The sequence below is a fragment of the Diabrotica undecimpunctata genome, chromosome 5 (genome assembly GCF_040954645.1).
Source record: "Diabrotica undecimpunctata isolate CICGRU chromosome 5, icDiaUnde3, whole genome shotgun sequence".
NCBI lineage: Eukaryota > Metazoa > Arthropoda > Insecta > Coleoptera > Chrysomelidae > Diabrotica > Diabrotica undecimpunctata.
The window spans coordinates 32324532-32347091 of record NC_092807.1 but is presented as its reverse complement, the minus strand read 5'-3'; the positions used below and the strand labels follow the sequence as shown (position 1 = coordinate 32347091).

General features: G+C 32.9%; 1 protein-coding gene across 2 annotated transcripts; it reads left to right on the top strand.

Moving 5' to 3' along the window:
- Positions 1 to 2123: 2123 nt before the first annotated feature.
- LOC140441251 (uncharacterized) lies at positions 2124 to 20917 on the top strand. 2 transcript variants are annotated; one of them, XM_072531849.1, is made up of 2 exons: positions 2124 to 2486; positions 18496 to 20917. In XM_072531849.1, the coding sequence occupies exons 1-2, from the start codon at positions 2258 to 2260 to the stop codon at positions 19728 to 19730; spliced, it is 1464 nt and encodes a 487-aa protein (XP_072387950.1). In that variant the 5' UTR covers positions 2124 to 2257; the 3' UTR covers positions 19731 to 20917. The 2 variants fall into 2 exon arrangements, with proteins under 2 accessions (XP_072387950.1, XP_072387951.1); XM_072531850.1 differs by lacking the exon at positions 2124 to 2486 and adding an exon at positions 2890 to 2960.
- The last annotated feature ends 1643 nt before the right edge of the window (positions 20918 to 22560 follow it).

Genomic DNA, 22560 nt, shown 5'->3' with positions numbered 1-22560 from the left:
AAGATCTACTCGCGCTTCCCGACGACTACTCGCTAGCCCTTACCATCCCGGCCAGTATCAAAGACGCACCAGGGTTGGCATCCGTCTTTCGAAGGAAGTTCGGTCGAGTTGCACAACTTCAATGTCAAGTGCCAGCTTCCGGGAAAGCCTTGAAACTCCAAGATGCATCACGTTACCTTTTCTACCTGGTAACAAAAGACACTGCCCGTGACCAACCTACCTACCGAGATGTATGGGAAGCCTTACTTCAATTGAGAGAGCACGTACTAGAGTCCGACGTGCAAAATTTAGCTATGCCAAAGTTCGAGTGCCGCCAATTAGATTGGAGGGTTATCCGAAGTATGGTGGAGGAGATTTTTAAAGACACCGAAGTCCAGGTGGTAGTCTGTTGCAATCCGCATAGTTACTGGTGCGGAGAGAAAACCGTCCCTTGTCATTTTTATACAACTGTAAGTTGTAAAAGAGGGTCCAGTTGCCGATACCAGCATACCGTTCCAGTCCCGACAAGATTCCAGGAGGAACCATCTTTTAAGGGGGGGGCAATGTTACGATAAATATTTGATTCATATTTAACTGTAAACATTATATTTCTAATTATATTCCATTCAAGTCTTTTCTAGATCATACACCAGCCGGCAGAAACCCCAGGTAATATCTGATGGGTCTTCTACGATTCGAAGTTTCCAGAAGCTGGTCGAATGAAAAACCAGTACGGGTGACCTTCTAGTCTGTTCGTAGGGAATCGCCGGAATTCTAGTCTAACGGTTGTTTAGTACCTATAAATATAGAGGAACTTTTTATTTAAGTTACAGTTAGTTTTGAATATGAAGTCGAGTTTTTAGTCCGAAATAAATATTGTAAATAAATGATTGAAATTAAAGTAGTTGTGTTCTAGTTCTTAGTGAAAAGTGTAAAACTGTAATAAATATATAAAGATTCTAATAAACTTGTAAGTGTTATAAATGTAAAACCTTTGATAATAAATTAGATTAATAAAAATACTACAATACAAACATTAATAAATTAAACAAATTGTTTTTTGTTACTTGGTGAAAAATTCTTCTAATAATTTAATTTTATCTGACTCATTTATATTGACAATTCAGACATATATTATACATTTCAAAGTAGACTACTTTAAAATGATATTGCTGAGTTGCGTTCCTGGGACGACTTTATTGTAAGATAGTTCTGTAGTATTTTTATTAATCTGATTTATTGTCTTTATTTATTATCAAAGGTTCTACATTTATAACACTTACAAGTTTCTTAAAGTCTTTATTACAATATTTACTAATTTACTTTACAATATTTTTTTATATTTATTTCCGGCTTACAATTTAAACTCGATATTCAAAACTAGAACTAGGCTATAAAGTTGGAGTACGTTCTTCAAAGTTTATTTGTTTGTGATTCGTGTTTATACATGCGGTAATTGACTCCCAAACCTGAATAAAAATAAAATTAAATGTTTGTTTTTTTGCAGTATGTCTGAAACACGGAAAGTAAAATTTACATTATCTCAATTATTTTTGTGGTTGCTAGGTCGGCAGAGATCTTTAGTTGAGGGGGAGGCAGTTTTTGGAGCTGGCCACGTTATATTTTGTAAATTACGCCTTACGTTTTCTACTAATAACTTCATGAGACCTAGGGCAATTTAGCTGATGGAACAGCATTTTTCACTCTTCTCAATTTAGTTTCAGGTGTTACTATAAAGTAAATTAGATATAAATATATTAAAATATAAATAATATTTTAATCAACACTTATTTGGAAAGTAATCGTTCTCAGTAAAATGTAAACTGCACAGTCATGTACTTGGTTATAGGTCTGCCAATTCGCAAAATGCATTGCCAAATTTTTCTCATATTCTCGTCCAGCGGAAACTTATGTATGGAATTTTTTTTTGTGAATTATAATAGGATGAACATTGAGGAATACTGCAATAGTTTTTTGAAGTCAAAGTCATTGTTAATTACAATATAAACCGATCGCTAATATCTAATATGTTATATGTATACAAATTCAATGTTTTCCCGAAGTGGATGCTTTTGAAATCTATCACCAGGCGTCGCCCACTTAGCGGTTCCTCACGAATAGGCAAAAAAAAAGAATAAGAAGAAGAAATACACCATACATTATAGGTTATGTTCATTTTCATTGCCCTAAATAAAACAAAGGAAACGGAAGAAATTACCGGAATTTTTATTGTGATTCCGCTTTTTGACTAAAATTATTGTTGGATACATAAAATCAAATGGAAGTAAAACAAGAAATTAGCGAGGAAACGTCTAAAATAAAAATAGAGTATAATGAATTGGATGATATTCTTCTGAATGGCTTTAAATGTGAAATTCAGGAAGAATCCAATAGGCAAAGTACACATCACACATATGATAATTTAAACTTAAAGAAATGTCCCATAAGTACTGAAATAGAACAACATGAAATTAACCGATTTGAAGAAAACCAAAAAACTGAAAAAGGTTAGTAACAATATATTTAAGTACCCCCATATTAGTTTAGAAATGTCAATCGGAATAACTTTTTTACCAGCTAATATAATTTTGATCTTAAATACAATTTAAAGGCATATAAGAGACAATTACAAATTAGTAGTTATTTACCAACTTATCTGACCTATGCACTTTAAAAATCTGTCAGATAACTGTATAAAAACCTATTGTAACTGTTTAAAATAGTTACTGTTTTTTGACAGAAATATTAAAACACAGCTTTAAAACTATTTTAATAAAGTAGGATTAACAGTACTGAAAAGTACCATTGGTAAATATAGTATAAATTTATTGGAAATATTGTATTATAGTATTATGGTCAGAAATGACACTTCATTTTCTTCATATTTAAATTCTTTGTTGTTAACGGTGTGATGATGATTATCCAATAGCTGTTGCTCCTCATCTTGAAGACTTCCAGAAATTTGTGGATTGGTTTGATAGGTAGGTTGAGACAACTGAATGTCATATTCTTCGTAATCTGGTTAAGTATCAGTATCCATACTATTATCTATGATAAATTCATCAAAATTTTCATTTTCAATAATATCTAGCAGTTCACTATCAGTAAGTGGCTTTTTCATATTATATTCCTTCATATACCAAGAAAAAATAAAGTAATATAGGTATAGCTGCCAGATATATATATATATATATATATATATATATATATATATATATATATATATATATATATATATTCACTTATAATTTTTATATTAATTACCTAAGGTACTTTTAAGTACCAGCTACATATCTCGATATATTAAAATTTTAAATAAATTTCTAGATCCTATTAAGCTTACCTCATAATTAATAATAGTAACTCAAATAAAATATATCGAATGAGCTGATTTGGTAAGAAAGATAATTGGAAACTTTCTGACGAACACATAGACCTTAATACTTTACACAGACTGATTGTAACTGGTAAATATTGTCATAAAATAGAATATCTGTGTTCACAATTCAGCTTAATTATATTCTAATAGGTTTCAAAAACATACCTTTGGCTTTGCAATCATGTGCTGTTATTGTAGACATATTTTTACCTAGTTAAATGGATGGTACTTATAAGTACCTTTGGGAGAATGTAATTCTTACACTTTTATTGTATTTGAGAGACAAAGGGTAAAATGATATTTTATTAACAAGAAGAAGTTTATTGATTCAAAAATAGGGAAAGCCCTAATACATACAAAATTAATCAATTTATAACATTCATATATGATAAAAATAACAATTACACTTAAAATATAGTATCTACACTTATATATATATATATATATATATATATATATATATATATATATATATATATATATATATATATATATATATATATATATATATATATATAAAAGAATAATATATAACATAAAACATAACAACTACCTAACTATTGGTGCTTTTAATATGGTCCATTAATTTGCTTTTAAACATTTGTATAGATGAACAACTTTTAACTGTTTGAGGAAGCTTATTAAAAAGATCAAAACCCTTAAACAACAAAGAGTTTCTTGAAGCCGTCCTTTTTGTTTTCACAATGTGTAAATTGCACTTACCTCGAGTAGGGTAATTGTGAATGTCACAATTCCGTGTAATAAACTCACAAAAGTAAGCAGGGGCCAAATTATTTAGAATTTTATAAATGAACAACATTGTAAGATAAAAGACCCTTTGTTGAACTAAAACCCACTGCATCATGCTAATCATTGTTGCTATAGGTGTATATCTGTTTCCACCAATAATGATTCTCATTCCACGATTTTGTAATTTTTGCAACTGGGCCGATTGATTTAAATTGAAGAGAAAAATAACTGACGAGCAAAAATCGAAGTGAGGTTGAATAATCGCATTAAAAACTGTAATTTTAGTTGCAGTTGACAAATTTTTAGATATTCTTGAAAAAAAGTATAATTTTTTAGAAATCTTTTTTAATAGGTAATTAAAATGGTCATTAAAAGACAATAAATTATCCAATTTAAAACCAAGGTACTTAATTTTTGTAATGATTTCTATTTTGTCATTGTCAATTTGAAGATTAATATCAATATTTGAGTATTTGTATTTCGTTGTTATTATCATAGCCTTTGTCTTTAACACATTTAACTTTAGTTTGTTGATCTTTAAGTATTTATTAACAGACTGCAATGCTGAGTTCATTTTAGATACAGCATTTTCTAAGTTCGAATCAAAACATGCAAGTAGGGTGTCATCTGCATACAAATTAAAGAAATCACATTTAACAAACAAGTTTATATCATTTAAATACAATATAAATAAAAGGGGTCCTAAGATACTACCTTGAGGTACCCCAATATTAACACTAATTGCAGAAGAAGTAATATCATCAATCCTCACTTGTTGCTTTCTATTCAATAAGTAATCTTTAAACCATTCAAGAACATTTCCTCCAATACCATAGCCTTCTAATTTAGTGAGAAGTATATTACGATCAATACTTTCAAACGCTCTTTTTAAATCAAGGAATTATAACTTAATAGTATTATTAACTTTTTATTTTTTATATAAATCTGGAATTATCTAAACTTATAAAGATTTTTAATAAATCTGGAATTTTTGATGATCTAAGAAGTATTTATAAAATTTAAGATAACGTGGCCACAAGTTACAAAAAACTCTTTTAATATTTTGGAGTTTAGTATTTCATTAATGTTACTTCTATTATCTAACGACTTAACCATGACTGCCAAGTCGCTCAGTGACAGTAACCGAAATTCATGTATACTAGGATACAAATTCTGATTATCATAACTCCATAGTTCTTCAGAGTCGATAGTTTCAACAATTTGCTGAATACTAGAGACGAAATACTCACCAAACTGACGCACCATTTCAACTTTGTCACTCAGAATGCATAACTGATTCTGAACCTTAAATTCAATGCGATAAGGGAATTTTTGACAATTATTGTTAATTAGTGTTTTTAGCGTTTTCCACATAAGTCTTGAGTTATTTTTATACCTATCGATTTTATCAAAATAATATTGTTCTTTTTTTGCTTTTAACATATTTACTACATTTCTTGCTCTTTTAAAATCCTCCCATTTGGCATTTCTATCATTTATGTTAGCAGTTTTAAAAGCTTTGTATAATTTGTCCCTAATTTTAATTTTACTATTAACTTCGTTATCAAACCATGGTATGTTACTTTTGATCTGACATGTTTGAATAGGTGCTATTTTATTTATGACAGACTGACTGTTTGATAACATTTCATTGTAAATAGTATTGACATCAGTACAATCTAAATCCCAATCATAAGAAAGTAAATTCATTTGGATTTGATATATTTTTTCCTCGTTCAGACATCTGTAACATTTACTAGATACATTAAAATTTTGAAAGCTCTTACTAAAACTGACCGATATTATTGAATGATCACTCAACTTGGGAGTTGAATGAACAAAACAACTAACCAGATCATTATTAACAAGAACATAATCAATTAAGGTTTCACTAAAATTCGTAATTCTAGTAGGTTCTGTTACTAACTGCTTAATGCCACATTGTAAAAACATTGCTTTAATTTTCTGAGTGTAGAAGCTAGTACTTAAAAAATCCAAATTAAAATCACCAATTAAAATACAATTGACATTACTTTTAAATAATTCATCAAAAATATGCTCTAAGTTATCTAAAAATACTGCATCAGAACTAGAAGGTGAATGATACATGCCACCCAAAACAATCTTGTAAGAACCAATATCTACTTTAATAAATTTACACCAAAAATTATCTTCTTTAACAAAAGTTTTAGCGGCAGTACACTTAAGGTTATCCTGAACATATAGTACAACACCCCCTGTAGATCGTTTAGATGAATTGCAGCGTATCACCTTATACCCACACAAAGCAATTTCAGAATCTTCAATTTCACTTGTAACTCGAGCTTCGCTAACCACTATTATTTTAGGACAATAACACAGCAGACTTAACTTGATTTGATCCATTTTGTTTAACAAGCTCTGTGCATTTAAATATTAAACATCAATATTAAATAATATACTAGGGCTACTTACTAGTTTTTTTGAGATAACATTACGTCTTTTTTCACTATTGTAGGCTTATTATTAATGAATTTGATTGTTTTAGAATTATCACCTTTCTTAACCATATCATCTAATTGTAATTTGATTTTCTTGAAATACTCTTGCTGGGCTTTTGTTTGATCAAGGGAAATTCTGACATCGGGCACTTTAATTAATATTTTATTTTTGACAACAGTTTTAGCATCTTCAGCTGTATTCAATACTACTTTAATGGGTCTCGTTCTGTTAGCAAATTTTCTCAATCTAAATAGTTTAATATTATTTTTGTTAATATTAAAATCAGTCAAAATATTTAGTACCGCTTGTTTGTCCTCTGCATTACGATCCGATTGATTATTTTTAACAGATTCATTAACATTAAATATAATTATATTGGAAGCCCTATTCTGCCTCTCCAGCATTTCGGAAATAATATCCTCCATATCTGGTGCAACAGATGCGACATTTTCCTTATGTAGAATTTTATTTATACTTTCCTTAAGCTCACTCACTTCTTTTAACAGAGCTGGTACCTTCTGAAATCCCACTTCACACTGTTCACAGAAAAACTTTAGTTTACGTTTCGTTTTCAACTGCATGCATTTAACTTCAGATGCTGTTAGATTACCACATTCCATACAAAGCACAGTTCTGCATCCAGCATAAGCAAAAACTTGATTTAAGTCAAGTTGGTTTTTACACTCGGCGCATGTATCCATTTTATTTATTAAAATATAGAACAAATACAGAAAACTTCCTGGACTATAATCACGATCTCGGAACCACGTAGCCTTATCAGCACATTAAGTTTTTATTATCACTATTTAATTTTATTCATCAACTTTTTGTAGTAAAGAAAGGATTCAACATCAAAGTTATTCAATTAAACAGCTAGTTACACTTAAAATTTTCTAGAAATTTACTTATACACAATTTCAATTTTAACTTGCCAAAAAATTAGAAATTGTTGACCAGTTTAAACCATAAAACAACACACATTTATGGAGCACATCAATTTACCATACAATTAGAATACAGTTTTTTTGTTTTACCCAAACAAAATAAATGTTTTACAAAAACAAAATAAATAGGAAGCACAGAAAAAGACATCTCTGTCTTATTGTCTCTGTCTGATCTGATTTATAGTACTTGTGCCAAATGCGGGTGACTTTAGTTACAGCATTGCCCCACATTGAACATTTCTTTAAAGTAATGCCACGATGTTCAATTTACAGATAGTACACTCAAATCTTGTTCAGTAATGAATCTGGAGTGAAGTATTATTTTCAATCACCAATAAAACTTTACTTTCCACATTTTTTCTTATATTTAAATTAAAATGTTTTCATTTAATGATTTTAATATAGACAAAGTTTACATGTCTATAGAAAATGTCACACTGAGAGTGCAGTACGGGTAAGATACGGCAATGCTTTTCTTATGGAGAATAAACGCGCAGGGTTGTCGGTTTTCTCCAGCTGTTGATTGCTCATTGTCTCACAGGACCGGCTTGGATAAAATGCATCTGCCGGCAGTACGAGTAAAATATTTTATATCATGTATACGTATACAGTAGAATAAAAAGGCATTGATGAGTTATTGACAACGAAAACTATGAATTTTGCATATAAAACGTCAACATGAGATATACAATTGAATCATATTCATAAGAGTAACATTTGAACACCTCTTTACAAGAACAACATACAATAACTGTAGTTTTAATGTTTTACATAAAATAGAAAAAACCTACATAATTTCTAGGAAATAATTTGGAAACTTGGAAATGATATTATTTATATTATATTATATATAATATTCAAATTTCCAATTTTTTCATAGAAATTAGATTTTTTCTATTGTATGTAAAATATTAAAAATACAGTTATGTTGTTTCTATAAATAGGTCTTCATTTCTTTTGTAAAACTTCTGCTACAAATTACCATCATTAACATAATCACCTAAATATGGCCATAAACTTGTTTGTCATAATTAGTATTTGATAAACTCCAAGCTTTCCCTATTTCACCCCCTACCCATCCTTAGGGTGAAAGTGCTTTTGGAAAACGAAACTACACTTCAAAATTTAGTCCAAGTTTCAACAGAGAGCATGGAGTCCCATAAGTTTAAATCCGGTGAATTATTTAACGGTTGCGCTAAACTCGTAGTGTTAAATGTGTTGTGTTTTTTACAAAATACGGAACAACTTAATGTAAGTGCTGCTGTAAGACGTACTTCGTTGATGACTGGTGTTAGCGAAAGAAGCATTTACAATTTCAAAAAAGAAAAAGAACAGAGTGGAACGTTGAAATCGCCAAAAAAACGTAAAAAACGAGTGTGTCAATCAAATTCTAGAATATTCACATATGACGAGGGTGTAAGAAGTATTCTACGGAGAATTGTTCATTGTGAATTTTTCATGAAAAATTTGCCGCCATTCTTAAAGCATATACATAACTTCATACAAGGTAATGAGAATATACAGCCGTTGTCTCTTTCTACTTTATACAGACTTCTGAAAGATATTGGATTTGTTTATAAGAAACGTGGCCGAAGAAGCATCATGGTGGAGCGAGAGGATATTATTCATTGGCGCCATAATTATTTGAGAACTATACGACGTTTGCGAAAAGACCATTGCAATATCATATATTTGGACGAATCGTGGGTTAATGTTGGCCAACTATAAATTACGAATGGGGTATACTACGATACAAAACAGTCGTAATGCTTTCCTCAAAGGTTTAAGGACTGGCTTAAAAGCACCTACTAAACGAGGTCCACGATATGTTTTATTGCATGCAGGTTTTTCAGGAGCTTTCCTTCCTGGCACACAGCGTGTTTTTTCTGGCAAAGAAAAATGATGGCGACTATCACGATGAAATGGATGCCGCATATTTTGAGTCGGGGTTTAACGAGACATTAATATCAAATTTACCAAATAATGGTAGCAGGAATGTCATTGTAATGGACAATGCGTCGTACCACTCCCGTAAAGAGAGATTCCCTAACAATTCCTGGAATAAAGCTGCAATCAAGGAATGGCTAGTGGAAAAAGACATTTTTTGTTTGAGTGTTATTTGAAATCCGAGCTATTAGAAGCAGCGCGTGCTTTTAAAGATCAATACGATAAGTATCATCTTGATGAGTATGCTTCACAACATAATGTTTATATTTTAAAGCTTGCTCCATATCACTGCGAATTGAATCCTATAGAAATGGTGTGGAACCAAGTTAAGCGATATGTAGGTACCCATAATACCACTTTTAAAAACGACGAGGTACGCCAGTTGATCGACGACGGTTTCGCACGCGTCACAGAGCAAAATTGGCGCAATTATGTCACTCATGTTGTTGAGAAAACGGAAACTGAGATGTGGACTGCGGACAACCTGCAAGATGACGTAGGCCAATTGATAATACACGCGAACACAGGGGAGAGTAGCGAAAGCGAATCCGACATCTCAGATGTAGAGGACGACTTTAGTATAATTAATTGAATATCTGTGAGTAACCTCGATTATTTTACACTGTATAACCAATAAAATGCATTTACCAGTCCAATCAGAGTATGGGCTTTTCGGATATTGGGCTGGGTGCACGGAAATCGAGTTCCCGGAGGTTCCACCCTGTATATTTATAGCTATCAAGAAATGTAATTTAAAATATATTTGTTAGTTTAGTAAAGTATAAATATAATATAATGTTAAATAACTTACACTATAAACCTTATACCTGCTCATCTGGTCAAGTGTGGGCAAGGAAAACCATTATCCCATATGGAATAACACAAGGTTTCGCTGAAAACTACCAGGTTGCTATGCCAAGGAACTAGGTAAACTTATGTTGTGTGTAAAAAATGCGAGACTGCATTATGTTTTAACAAGGACAAAAACTGCACTTCAGATTTACACAAAAAAAAAATTTCATAGGTGTTAAAATTTCGCAGTGATTCAAGTGCGCAACTTGTTTTTTTAATAACATCGCCGGGATTCAAAAATGTGCAAAGCTTTTTCGATATTCCCGTTCCTGATAATTTTTCACATATTTACAAAAGAAAAAGTTTTTCTTGGATATTGGGCTGGGTGCACGGAAATCGAGTTACCGGAGGTTCCACCCGGTATATTTATAGCTATCAAGGAATGTAATTTAAAATACATTTGTTAGTTTAATAAAGTATACAGTTTTATAATAAAATTCTCGCTAAAAACTTAAGGTCTTTTTATTCAAATTCATGCCTCTTATTTGGCTACTTGAAGGCAATTATTTTATCAATATATTATTTTATAATAAATAACAGAGCCCGGCGTAGAGATCTGGGTACGGTTCTGTGACTACCACTTGGACCTGTTTGTATCGCCAAGCATAAGGCGTGAAATCCGGCAATTGTGCATTCCTATATTAGCCGTACTGCACTCTCGGTGTGACATTTTCTATGGTCTAAACTAGTACAGTCGACTCCCGTAAGTTCTGCCACCTCGCGACCGGACCCTAGGCTGAACTTAAAAGTGGCCTAACTAACTGATGCTTATCTAAAAATGCCCATTTATTGTTTGTATGTATCTAGCAAAAACAAAACACTGGTACATGAAGTAGAAGACAACACAGAGGAATACTCTGACATATATTTAACACATATCGTCGACCTAATCTGTAAACTGTGTAACTCCATTTGTCCAAATTTTACAGGAGACCCAAAAAACTATCTCCAGTGACGTGAATGTGTTATATATATTTCTTAGTAATGAACTTGGAGATACGAATTTTTCATTTAATTAAAAGTTCATACCGAACATAAAAAAAAATACTGCAAAATTCAAAAATGTAAATAACAATAATAGTTTCATTTGTAAATGTTAAATTCAAAACCAACAAGCTGGTTGTCTGGTTCTACTTGACACCATCGTATGGAAAAGAAATGCAAACAATGTCTGACAAATTAGGTTTATTTGAAAAATAAAAAGGATCAAACTAAACATTATAAACTAAAATAAACAAAACATTTTTCGAACTGTTTATTTGTGCCATAACTCATCATAAAATGAGTGATAGTCGGGCAGCAAACTTTTTTTTAAAGCTTGAAGATGATTGTATTTTTCCAGAGAAATTTTAATTCTTTCGCTGTAGAGGGATGGTAAATTATCAAATGGTATCACTTCAAACTTGGTATTTCTTCTGACATCCAACGGTCTCCATTCTTGATCTGAATGTCTCAACTTGTAAAAAATTCCATCTCTTGTGTATTTGAGTTGTTGCAGGTCCGTTACATGAGGGTCACCAACTGTTTTTCCAGGTCTGATTGAACTGTGGTATTTTAGAGTCCATTTTTTTAAAAAATGTATGGTTCAAATATTTCATGGGAAAAGGGTCTTTGCAGGCAGTTTCACAAACAGAAATATAATCTGCTGGTACATTAATGTTCCTCTTCTTTAATTTCCTCCTTCCATTTGAGTATGTCCCTTTAAAAGAAATGTCTGAATAATTTCTATCTTTTCTTCGCAGGCAAGATTTAACAAGCTTTTTGTCAGAATGCAGTTTCTATTTTGGTAGTTGCAACCGTCACTATATGATATTATGGTGTTAGATGATGCAGACGTTTTTAATAGGTTAGAGATGAAATAGACAATTATTGTTGAAAACTCATTGGCAGTCAAGTTCCCTTCACATTTATTCCATAAAAAGCAAAACCCTTTATTATCTTTATTATTATAAAGTGTAAAATTATGTACTGCCAATTTCATTTTGTAATACATGGATGAAACATTTGATTTAGGTGACAATAATACAGACTGCAAGTCCATAGAAAATACTGTGTGTTTAGATTTAGTGTCTTTGTCTAATTCATCTCTAGCTTCTCTTTTTAAGGTCATCTTCTTCTTAAAGTGCCCTGTCCGTTGCGAACGTTGGCTATTAACATGGCAATTCTGATCTTGTTTGCGGCGCTTCTGAATAGTTCGACCGATGTGAGCCCGAACCACTTCCTCAGATTTTGGAGCCACGAGTGTCTTCTCCTGCCTGGCCCGCGCTTACTGTCTATTTTTCCCTGGACAATCAATTGCAGTAGACGGTACTTATCGTGTCTCAATATGTGGCCTAGATATTCAAGCTTTCTTTGTTTAATTGTATTCACGATTTCTTTCTCCTTTCCGATTATTTGGATTACCTCTATGTTGGTGACATGTTCGGTCCAGGATATACGAAGAATGCGTCGGTGCACCCTCATTTCGAATGCTTCTAGTTTTCTCGTGAGCGTCTCCGTCAGCGTCCAGGCCTCCACACCATACAGTAAGATCGGAAAAATGTAGCATTTAACTAGACGTAGTTTTAGGGGAAGGGACAAATCCCTGCTTATGAGGAGCTTTTTCATATTGCTAAATGCTGCTCTAGCTCATTCTATTCTCGCCTTAATTTCTGTGGCCTGTTCCCATTTTGCATTTACGTTGGTGCCAAGGTACACATAAGATTCTACATGGTCAATTAGTATGTTACTTATCCGTAACTGTCGAGCAGGCTGTTGCTTCCTGCTTATCAGCATCCACTTTGTCTTCTTGAAGTTGAGGCTCAGGCCGTATTCCTCACTAACTGAATAAACTCTTTCCATTACCTGCTGTAATTCGTCTATGGTACTGGCAAGGATCACCGTGTCGTCGGCATATCTTATATTGTTCGTTAACTCGCCGTTTATTTGTATGCCCTCATTTGCATTTTCCATACGTTTGTTAAATATTTCTTCGGAATAAATATTGAATAGGAGTGGGGATAATATACACCCCTGACGGACACCTCTTTTGATCTGCACACTTTCAGTGAGTTCGTTGCCAATTTTTGCTCTTGCTGTTTGACCCCAGTATAGGTTTGCCACAATTCGAATGTCCCTGTCGTCAATACCTGTCTTTCGCAGAATATCTATCAATTGTTCATGATTGACATTGTCAAATGCTTTTCTAAAATCCACTTTAAGGTCATATGCAAATCAAATTGATCTTGTTCAATGTTTTTACTTTCATATCCAATGCAGACATCGCAGCGATCTTTTTTAGGAGAAAATAATGATAAATTTTGCTCATCAAACATTTTTGAGAACGTTGCATATGATAGAACAGATGCATTGTTTTCTTTGCAACTATCCTCATAAAATTTATATAACTGCGATTTCGATTCCCATACTGATTCCAAGTACAATTTAGATGAACTGGCACAGCAGTAATGAGATTCTAATTTAAAAAGATTATCAAAGAATTGCCCAAGAAATTTCTTTTGATTTTCATACGGATCCCTTTCCATTCTCCATTGTCTCCTTATTTGTATTTCCAGATCTCTGTACTTGGCGATCTTTTCGTTGTACTTAACACGCAGATTATTGTTGTTAGGTATCGCCACATCGATTAGTGTTGTTTGTCTTGTAAGTTTACTAACTAGTACGAGATCTGGTCTGTTATGTGCTACAGTTTGGTCTGTGAGCACAGTGCGATCCCAGTATAGCTTGTAGTTGTCATTCTCAAGCATACTCTCAGGAACGTATTGATAATATGGGAGATGGTTTGTTTGTAGAAGTCCCAGTTTAAAAGCTATCTCTTGATGGAGGATCTTTCCTACTGAGTCATGCCGTTCCTTATAGTCAGTTGCAGCAAATGCCTGGCAGCCGCCGGTAAGATGTTGGATGGTTTCTTTGGCTTGACATCCATATCGGCATTTGTTGTTTTGGAACTGAGAGTTTTTGACGATATATTTCAGGTAATTTTTGGTTGGTATAACCTGATCCTGAATGGCGAGTAATGAACCTTCTGTTTCAGGGAACAGCTTTCCTGATGTCAGCCAATAGTTCGACGCTATATTGTCGACATAGTCTTGACTGACTTCATTCGGATGTCGCCCGTGCAGAGGTTTACCCATCCAGATGCGCATTTTTTCGTTCTTAGTAAGATGGTTTATGCGCATTTTTTGTTCCCTCAGTTTAGTCGGTGTTGTGTCATCTACTGCACAAATCGCGCGATAAAGAGTAGATGTCTCCGCCTGTACCAGAAAATAAGTTCATAAATTAGTAATCTGTTTTTCTAATTGCTCGCTTATATCAATAAGTCCTCGTCCTCCTAAATACCGCGGTAATGTCGTTCTTTCTACTGCACTTCGAGGATGGTGTTTTTGTGCCTTTGTGAGGTGTGTTCGTACTTTTCGCTGAAGGGTTTCTATATCCGTTTTAGTCCACTTAATAATCCCAAATGAGTAGCTAAGCGCGGAAAATGCGTAGGTGTTTAATGCCTTAAACAAATTTTTACTATTAAGATGTGAGCGCAGTAGCTGTTTTACTCTTCGTATGAACTCTGATGTTAATTCGATTTTCATTATTATTAATTAATTAATTAATTACTAAAATTAACACTAAAATTAATTAAAATTAGCACTAAAATTATATTATTATTAATATTATTATTTACAAATATTCTTTTCTCTTTCCAAGTAAGTTCCCAAAATCTTCTAAATATTGTTTCACGCTGCAGCTCCGTTAACAATCCGCAATTTATCTTACTGTTTCCTTTACTCAGTTTACAATTACATATATTTTTAATTACTTTTGGTTGTTTTTTAATATCATAGTTCCATTTATTTTCAATCCGTTTTCTACCAAAATAACTTTTTCCGGTTTCTCTTTTTCTTCGATCAATATGGTCACTCCAATTCTGTTCATTCACTTGACATCTTTTTACTCTTTTTCTCTTATTGATTACATTTTTGCCCTCAACTTCCATTTCCAAATCTGACTGTCTATTATCAGATTTGGGTTAATTCATTTTCGTTTTCTATAATTTCTTGCTCACTTCTGCTTTCGTTGATATTTACCGGAACATCCGTAACACTCGTCAAATATTGTATTATCTCTGGTTGGAGAGGGTAACTTTATTACCAAACTTTCCACATTTAAGAGAGGCGTAGTTGAACACCTAATTGCTTCAAAATATTTATTAAAGACCACTGAAGCAATAAAAGACTTAAGACGTATTTTTCCTTCGATTTATTTATAGTGAATTTAAGGACTGATTCTACATTGATAATATGTAGGTATATATACATAGGTATCTGGATAATACTAAAAAGAGTTATACAAATATCATTAGTTTTACAGTGATAGGAGGCAGTAACAGAGATACATAGAATTGAGAGAAACAAACTGGTATACGTTTTAACACAAAACACCGCTTCCCGTGCGATTCACGCACTTTTCGACAACACACCCGGTCCTTACTTGCCGAGAGACAAATTCGCACTTTCCTTGTCCTATAACGCGGGGTGGAGAAAGGATTTGAGGGAGAGGGAAGTTGATAAAATAACTAAATACCTAAATATGATTACAATATTATAAACAGGTTGTTTTTACAACAATCTCGTCATTACCTGGTAATTCTTCGTTTAACGGAATGAATACTATTGAAATATTTTCCAAATTACACAAAGTAGGTGAATTATCTGGTAAATCTGCGTTTAGTGCCAACTGTAAACATTGCATTCCCCTTGAATTGGAATTCATTGTTCAAACCTAAAAAACGGCCTTAGAGTCTTGTGTTTCATAATAATTTATCTATTTAAAAAATAAGTCCAAATGTTTTATTAATTTGATTTTTTCTTCGATATTATATACATTCAATAACTTCTGTTATGAGTAGCCAAAGAAATTTGGCGACTTAATAGAAAACTAAACATCCAATACTTCTTCTTCTTCTTAGCGTTCTGTCGTCCATGTTTGCACATAGGCCTCTCCCAACTCCTTCCATCGGTCTCTATCCTGAGCAACATATTTCCAATTTCTTCCGGCTATTCTTTTAATATCATCAACCCATCTCATCTGTGGTCTTCCTTTTGGTCGTTTACTTTCGTAAGGTCTCCCATGTTGTATTGTAGTATTCCAAAGTTGGTCTTTTTGTCTAGCAGTGTGGCCCGCGAAGCTCCATTTAATTTTGGCAATTTTTTTTGCTATGTCCTCGACTTTTGTTTTGGATCTTACCCAGTCGTTCCTCTTTTTATCTGACAATCGTATACCTAACATTGCTTTTTTCCATTGTTCTGTCTGTTGTGGCTAGTTTATTCATGTTTGCCTTGGTTAGGGTCCAGGTTTGACATCCATATGTCATGATAGGAAGGATGCATTGGTTGAACACTTTGCTCCTCAAGTATTGGGGTATTTTGCGGTTCTTAAGTATCCAACTAAGTTTTCCAAATCCTGCCCATGCTAGTCTTGCTCTTCTAGTAATTTCCGCACTTTGGTTCTCTTTGTGAAGTCTCAGGATTTGGCCTAGGTAGATATATTCCTGGATTTGTTCTATCTCACTGCCATTTATAGTTATACGTCTGGGGTCATCTGTGTTTGTCATTATTTTTGTTTTTTTCATAAAACATTTTTAGGCCGACTTATTGGGAGCTGGCTTCTAGTTCCCCCATCATAATTTGCAGTTCCTCGAATGTGCTCGCTATAATCACTATGTCGTCAGCGAATCTGAGGTGGTTTAACTTGTTGCCATTAACGTTAGTACCATAGGTTTACCAATTTGTAGTTTTGAAGACGTCTTCTAGGGCTACGTTGAAAAGTTTTGGCGATATTACGTCTCCTTGTCTCACTCCTCTCTTAATGGAGATGGGATTTGTATTTTCGTCTAGTTGTACTATCATAGTTGCATTTTCATATATATTATGTATTAGTTGCCTATATCTCAAATCTATTCTACAATTATTATTAGCTTGTTCTATGGCCCATATCTCGATACTATCAAACGCCTTTTCATAGTCGACAAAGGCAAGAAATACGGGTAGTTGGTATTCATTTACCTTCTCTATCAAAGTTCTCATTGTCAGCAGATGGTCTGATGTACTATATCCTTTGCGGAAGCCAGCCTGTTCAACCGGTTGGTAATTGTCCATTTTGTAGGTTAACCGGTTAACATCCAATACATAAAAGAATAAATCTAGAGAAATACATATTTTTATTCATACATCTTTTTAAATTAAACCTTTACTTTATCTCTGATTCTCTGATTGCTTTCGATATTAAAGGAATATTGTATTTTGTCAAAATTGAAATAATAATAACAAGATATTCGATTTCCGAAGACTTCGTAAATCCACATATTTATAGCAATATGACTAATACGAATACTACGTATCTCCCATTTTAAAAGATATGATTGTAAAACGGAAATATTTTATAGATACACATATCACTAATATTTGTATATTGTTTAATAAATATTTAATACTACTTACCACCAACTTTTTGTTAAAAATATTTCAAAATAACAGTAAACAACACTTTCAAAACAGTGATAGGTCAGACGTGTAGTATATTCTACGACAAACTAGGGAGTTACGGATTTTTCGTACTAAATTTGGCGGCAAGGGAGATACGGTGTATACGAAGAAGTCGCTATGTACTTATCTGTTAGAAATATGCACTTCCTCCTCTTCTAAACGATGAGTTGGGACTTTTTGAAACAGATGGCAGTAATTCGATGGCGATTTCGTTTCCGTCAAAATCTCCTGTAGCTTATTTTCAAAGTTGATCCACTCCAAAACATCTTCTTCAACAATGGGACCACAGTTCGGTAGTTGCTGAAGGTCGTGCAATAAAGCTGCATTGCCATCAGGTTCGTTAACAAGAATGTTGTTTGGCTCATCTGCTGATATGTTTGCTTGGTCAATCTTATCTTCTAGATTTGGCCTTCGTTGTATGCCTTGGCCGACATATATACAACATTCCTCATATTAACTGACTTACTTCACGTTACTTAAAAGACTCGAAAGATTAGCGTATTGAACCTTGATACATTATTTAATTTTAAGGCGCGAGGTCAGCTAGTTTTAAATAAAACAAAATTGATTATTGAATTCATTTTTCCTTATACTTTAATATTTATATTGTAGTTGGTTTGTATTTTAGGTTATCTCCACGACGAACATAAAAAGGAAATTATGGAGTCCCTAATTGAAGATTCCTCTTACATAGAAAATTATACGAGTCAACACTCTGAAGGAAAAACAGTAAATAAAAATATGAAAGTTGCGACTGGACAAAGATCTTACAAGTGCGAAATTTGTTTTAAACAGTTTTTTTACAAATGGTATTTGAAAGCACATTTGAGAGTACACGCTGGGCAGAAAGGTTACAAGTGTGAAATTTGTTTTAAGCAGTTTTCTCAAGCATGTCATTTGAAAACACATTTGAGAGTGCACGCTGGACAAAGACCTTATAAGTGCGAAATTTGTTTTAAACAGTTTTCTCAGGCATGTCATGTGAAAACACATTTGAGAGTGCACACTGGAGAAAAATCTTCCAAGTGTGAAATTTGTTTAAAACGGTTTAGTGACGCACATACTTTGAAAATACATTTGAGAGTGCACACTGGAGAAAAAGCTTACAAGTGTGAAATTTGTTTTAAGCAGTTTTCTCAAGCATGTTCTTTGAAAACACATTTGAGAGTGCATACTGGAGAAAAATCTTACAAATGTGAAATTTGTTTTAAGCAGTTTTCACAGGCAGGTCATGTGAAAACACATTTGAGAGTGCACACTGGAGAAAAATCTTACAAGTGTGAAATTTGTTTTAAGCAGTTTTCTCAAGCATGTTCTTTGAAAACACATTTGAGAGTGCACACTGGAGAAAAATCTTACAAGTGTGAAATTTGTTTAAAACGGTTTAGTGACGCACATACTTTGAAAATACATTTGAGAGTGCACACTGGAGAAAAAGCTTACAAGTGTGAAATTTGTTTTAAGCAGTTTTCTCAAGCATGTTCTTTGAAAACACATTTGAGAGTGCATACAGGAGAAAAATCTTACAAATGTGAAATTTGTTTTAAGCAGTTTTCACAGGCAGGTCATGTGAAAACACATTTGAGAGTGCACACTGGAGAAAAATCTTACAAGTGTGAAATTTGTTTTAAGCAGTTTTCTCAAGCATGTTCTTTGAAAACACATGTGAGAGTCCACACTGGAGAAAAATCTTACAAGTGTGAAATTTGTTTTAAGCAATTTTCTCAGGCACGTTATTTGAAACGGCATTTGAGAGTGCACACTGGTGAAAAATCTTACAACTGTGAAATTTGTTTTAAGCAATTTTCTCAGGCACGTTCTTTGAAAAAGCATTTGAGAGTGCACACTGGTGAAAAATCTTAAAATTGTGAAATTTGTTTTAAACGGTTTTCTCAGGCAGGTTCTTTGAAAACTCATTTGAGAGTGCACACTGGAAAAACTCTTACAAGTGTGAAATTTGGTTTAAGCCGTTTTCTCGCAAAAATATTTTGAAAGTGCACAGTAAAGAAAAGTAAATCTGACATTTGTTTTAAGCAGTTTTCTTCCCAATTATTTAACATGAAGGTTCATATGAGATTATACACTGGAAACATTTCTTTTAAACAATTTGACATAGCTTATAATTTGAAACAACATACAAAAAGGCAAACCTTAAATTATTTTTGTTAATTTCTTAATTCTTGCAGTTCCCAATTTACTTCATTCATATCTTTTGCATATTCAGCAATTGCTAGGAACCTATCTAACTGATCGTAACTAGTAACATCTTACTTCTTAATTTTATTGGCATTCTAGGCATATTTTTACTTCTTTGAAAAGATTCCTCTTCGACTTCATATCTATTTTTTTCTCTTACTACCGTCATCGTTGGTTACGTCTCTCTACATTTTACTTACCGCCAGTGGGTATTATTCTACACAGTGACTCAACGGAAAAAATGAGTTAATTGAATTTATGAAATTCAATTTTGAGATACGTAGAAGGAATACTTCAAACATAAATATGTTAATAAATAACAAACTTGTTGATCTAGGATGCTGCATAAATGGGACCTTGGGCTCAGAACAAAAAGTTCAATGTAGAATAGAAGTGACCAGAAACGCATTTCTTAAATGAAACAGTTCTTCACCACCCGAGATTTGATCTAATTAAGTCCTCGCCAACCCACATAGAGACGACATCTAAAGAAGAAGAAATTAGGATGTTTGTGTAGTATTAGGTAAATCAAAATTAACTTTTCGTGTGAATGAATCTTTGTGCCAGATGGACCTCAGAACTTTCAATCTAAGATGCGGAGTTGGGTGGGAGGCTATTTTGTAATACTTAATATCATTATATAATGTCAAGTAATGATAGATACATGTATAAACTATTGTATTAATTTAGTTTAGTATTTTATATTGTATTAATTTTTTTTAAATTTTATTTATACATAGAATAATAACAGTAATGTTAGTAATTAAGAATTGAAATTTTTTTTTGTTAAATTAACTTAAATGAAAAAATATAATGAATGTTTTGATAAAAACGAAACCAAGCATTTACTTGTAAAATTTGTGTTCATAACACTGCAGTGAATTAAAAAAAATTGATGTTTGTGATTTGAGTTTATTGGGCAAAGTGAAAGGTAAAGGAATACCGATAAAATATTTACCCTAGATTGCTACACTTATTTTCCAAACTAAATCTGCTACATGGGGTACACTGGTACCTCAAATAAAATCGACTTAAAAATATTTGTGTACATTTAAGAACGTATGACAAAAACAATCTTAAGATAACATGCTAAGAGTTTATTTTGTATACAAAAATATTTTATATTATTATCCACAAGTTGGGCATATTTTTTTTTGGTGCTGCAAACAAATGAATTTTTTGCACATGGCACAGCTAACTCTGAATTTTCGGTATTTGCTTCTGGGTCAAAATTTACATCTACCTGTGGTAGCAAGCGGTCTTGTTGGTACTTCTACTGGATTGGGTATTCTTAGTACATTGTAAATAGTTTCGCAAAAATCACGCCTCATAGTCGAACATTCCAAACGGCTTTCCATTGGAGGTTTCACTAAATCAAGTGCCAGTTTTTTTAGGTAAGCCCTTCTGTTGGCAAAAATTTTCTTTTCAGGCGCATTAGAACCACGCAAAAGTATTATCGAGTTGTATTCCACAATATTGAGCAGGTTATAAAAAAGACATATGGCCAATGACGAGTCTTTCTATTTTTATAGAATATGTGTAACATAGTTGGTCCAAGGTGTCTACTCCTAGTGTCAGAACAAAAAATATTATAGTCTGCTACACTGGGGTACACGTATACCCTGGACTTCAAATATCTCAACGATTAAAAATGCACAGCGCCTTACCAATATCACACCTAAAGTGTCGTCACGAAGGATGAAACTACCGAACACATGAACGCAGCTCCTACTACTGCAGATTGGTGTAACTTTCAAACAAGGTTTGGGTACAAGCGTACACTAGGTAGCATTCCAAGATTAATAATATATCTGTATATTATAGTATCTAAAAAGATGTAAAGAACTATCACTGCGCAACGCATTTGGATGAAATGTTATTCTGTGTTAACCAAATTTTGTTTTAAATGTTTAAATATTCTTGTATAAACCAAGTACAAATATTTAATAAAGCTCCATATGAAAAAATTTATAAATTTTAACTGTTCTAAAAAATTCGCTCATATTTGAGTCGTGAGCAGATGGCTTATCTTCCTTAATTGAGGATTCGATATTTAAGATACGATTTCGGACAAGAAATTCAGTCGCCAAAGCTCGCGATTACACGTTCACTAATTCACAAAAAAATAGTATTGCCGTAGCTCTTGCGGTTGGCTCCATGCATATAAGAAGACAAGAACGAGATGAGTGAAGGACCGCTTGTCATTGGGTCAAAAGCTAGCAAGCATGAACATAATGGGGGTCTTAGAACCACATGACTTCAGAAATTATGTTCGAATGGATTCAAAATAATTTGATATGTTATTAAATCTAGTGACACCGTTTATACAAAAGAAAGATACTTGTTTTCGAGAATGTATTGGTACAAAGCAGATATTAGTCGTAAATTGTACCTGAAACGACCTCAAATTATACCTGAAACATGCTTAGCTATTTATAGATGTCTGGAACATTATATATTTACAACAAAATAGAAGTGCAACTAAACGAAACACAGT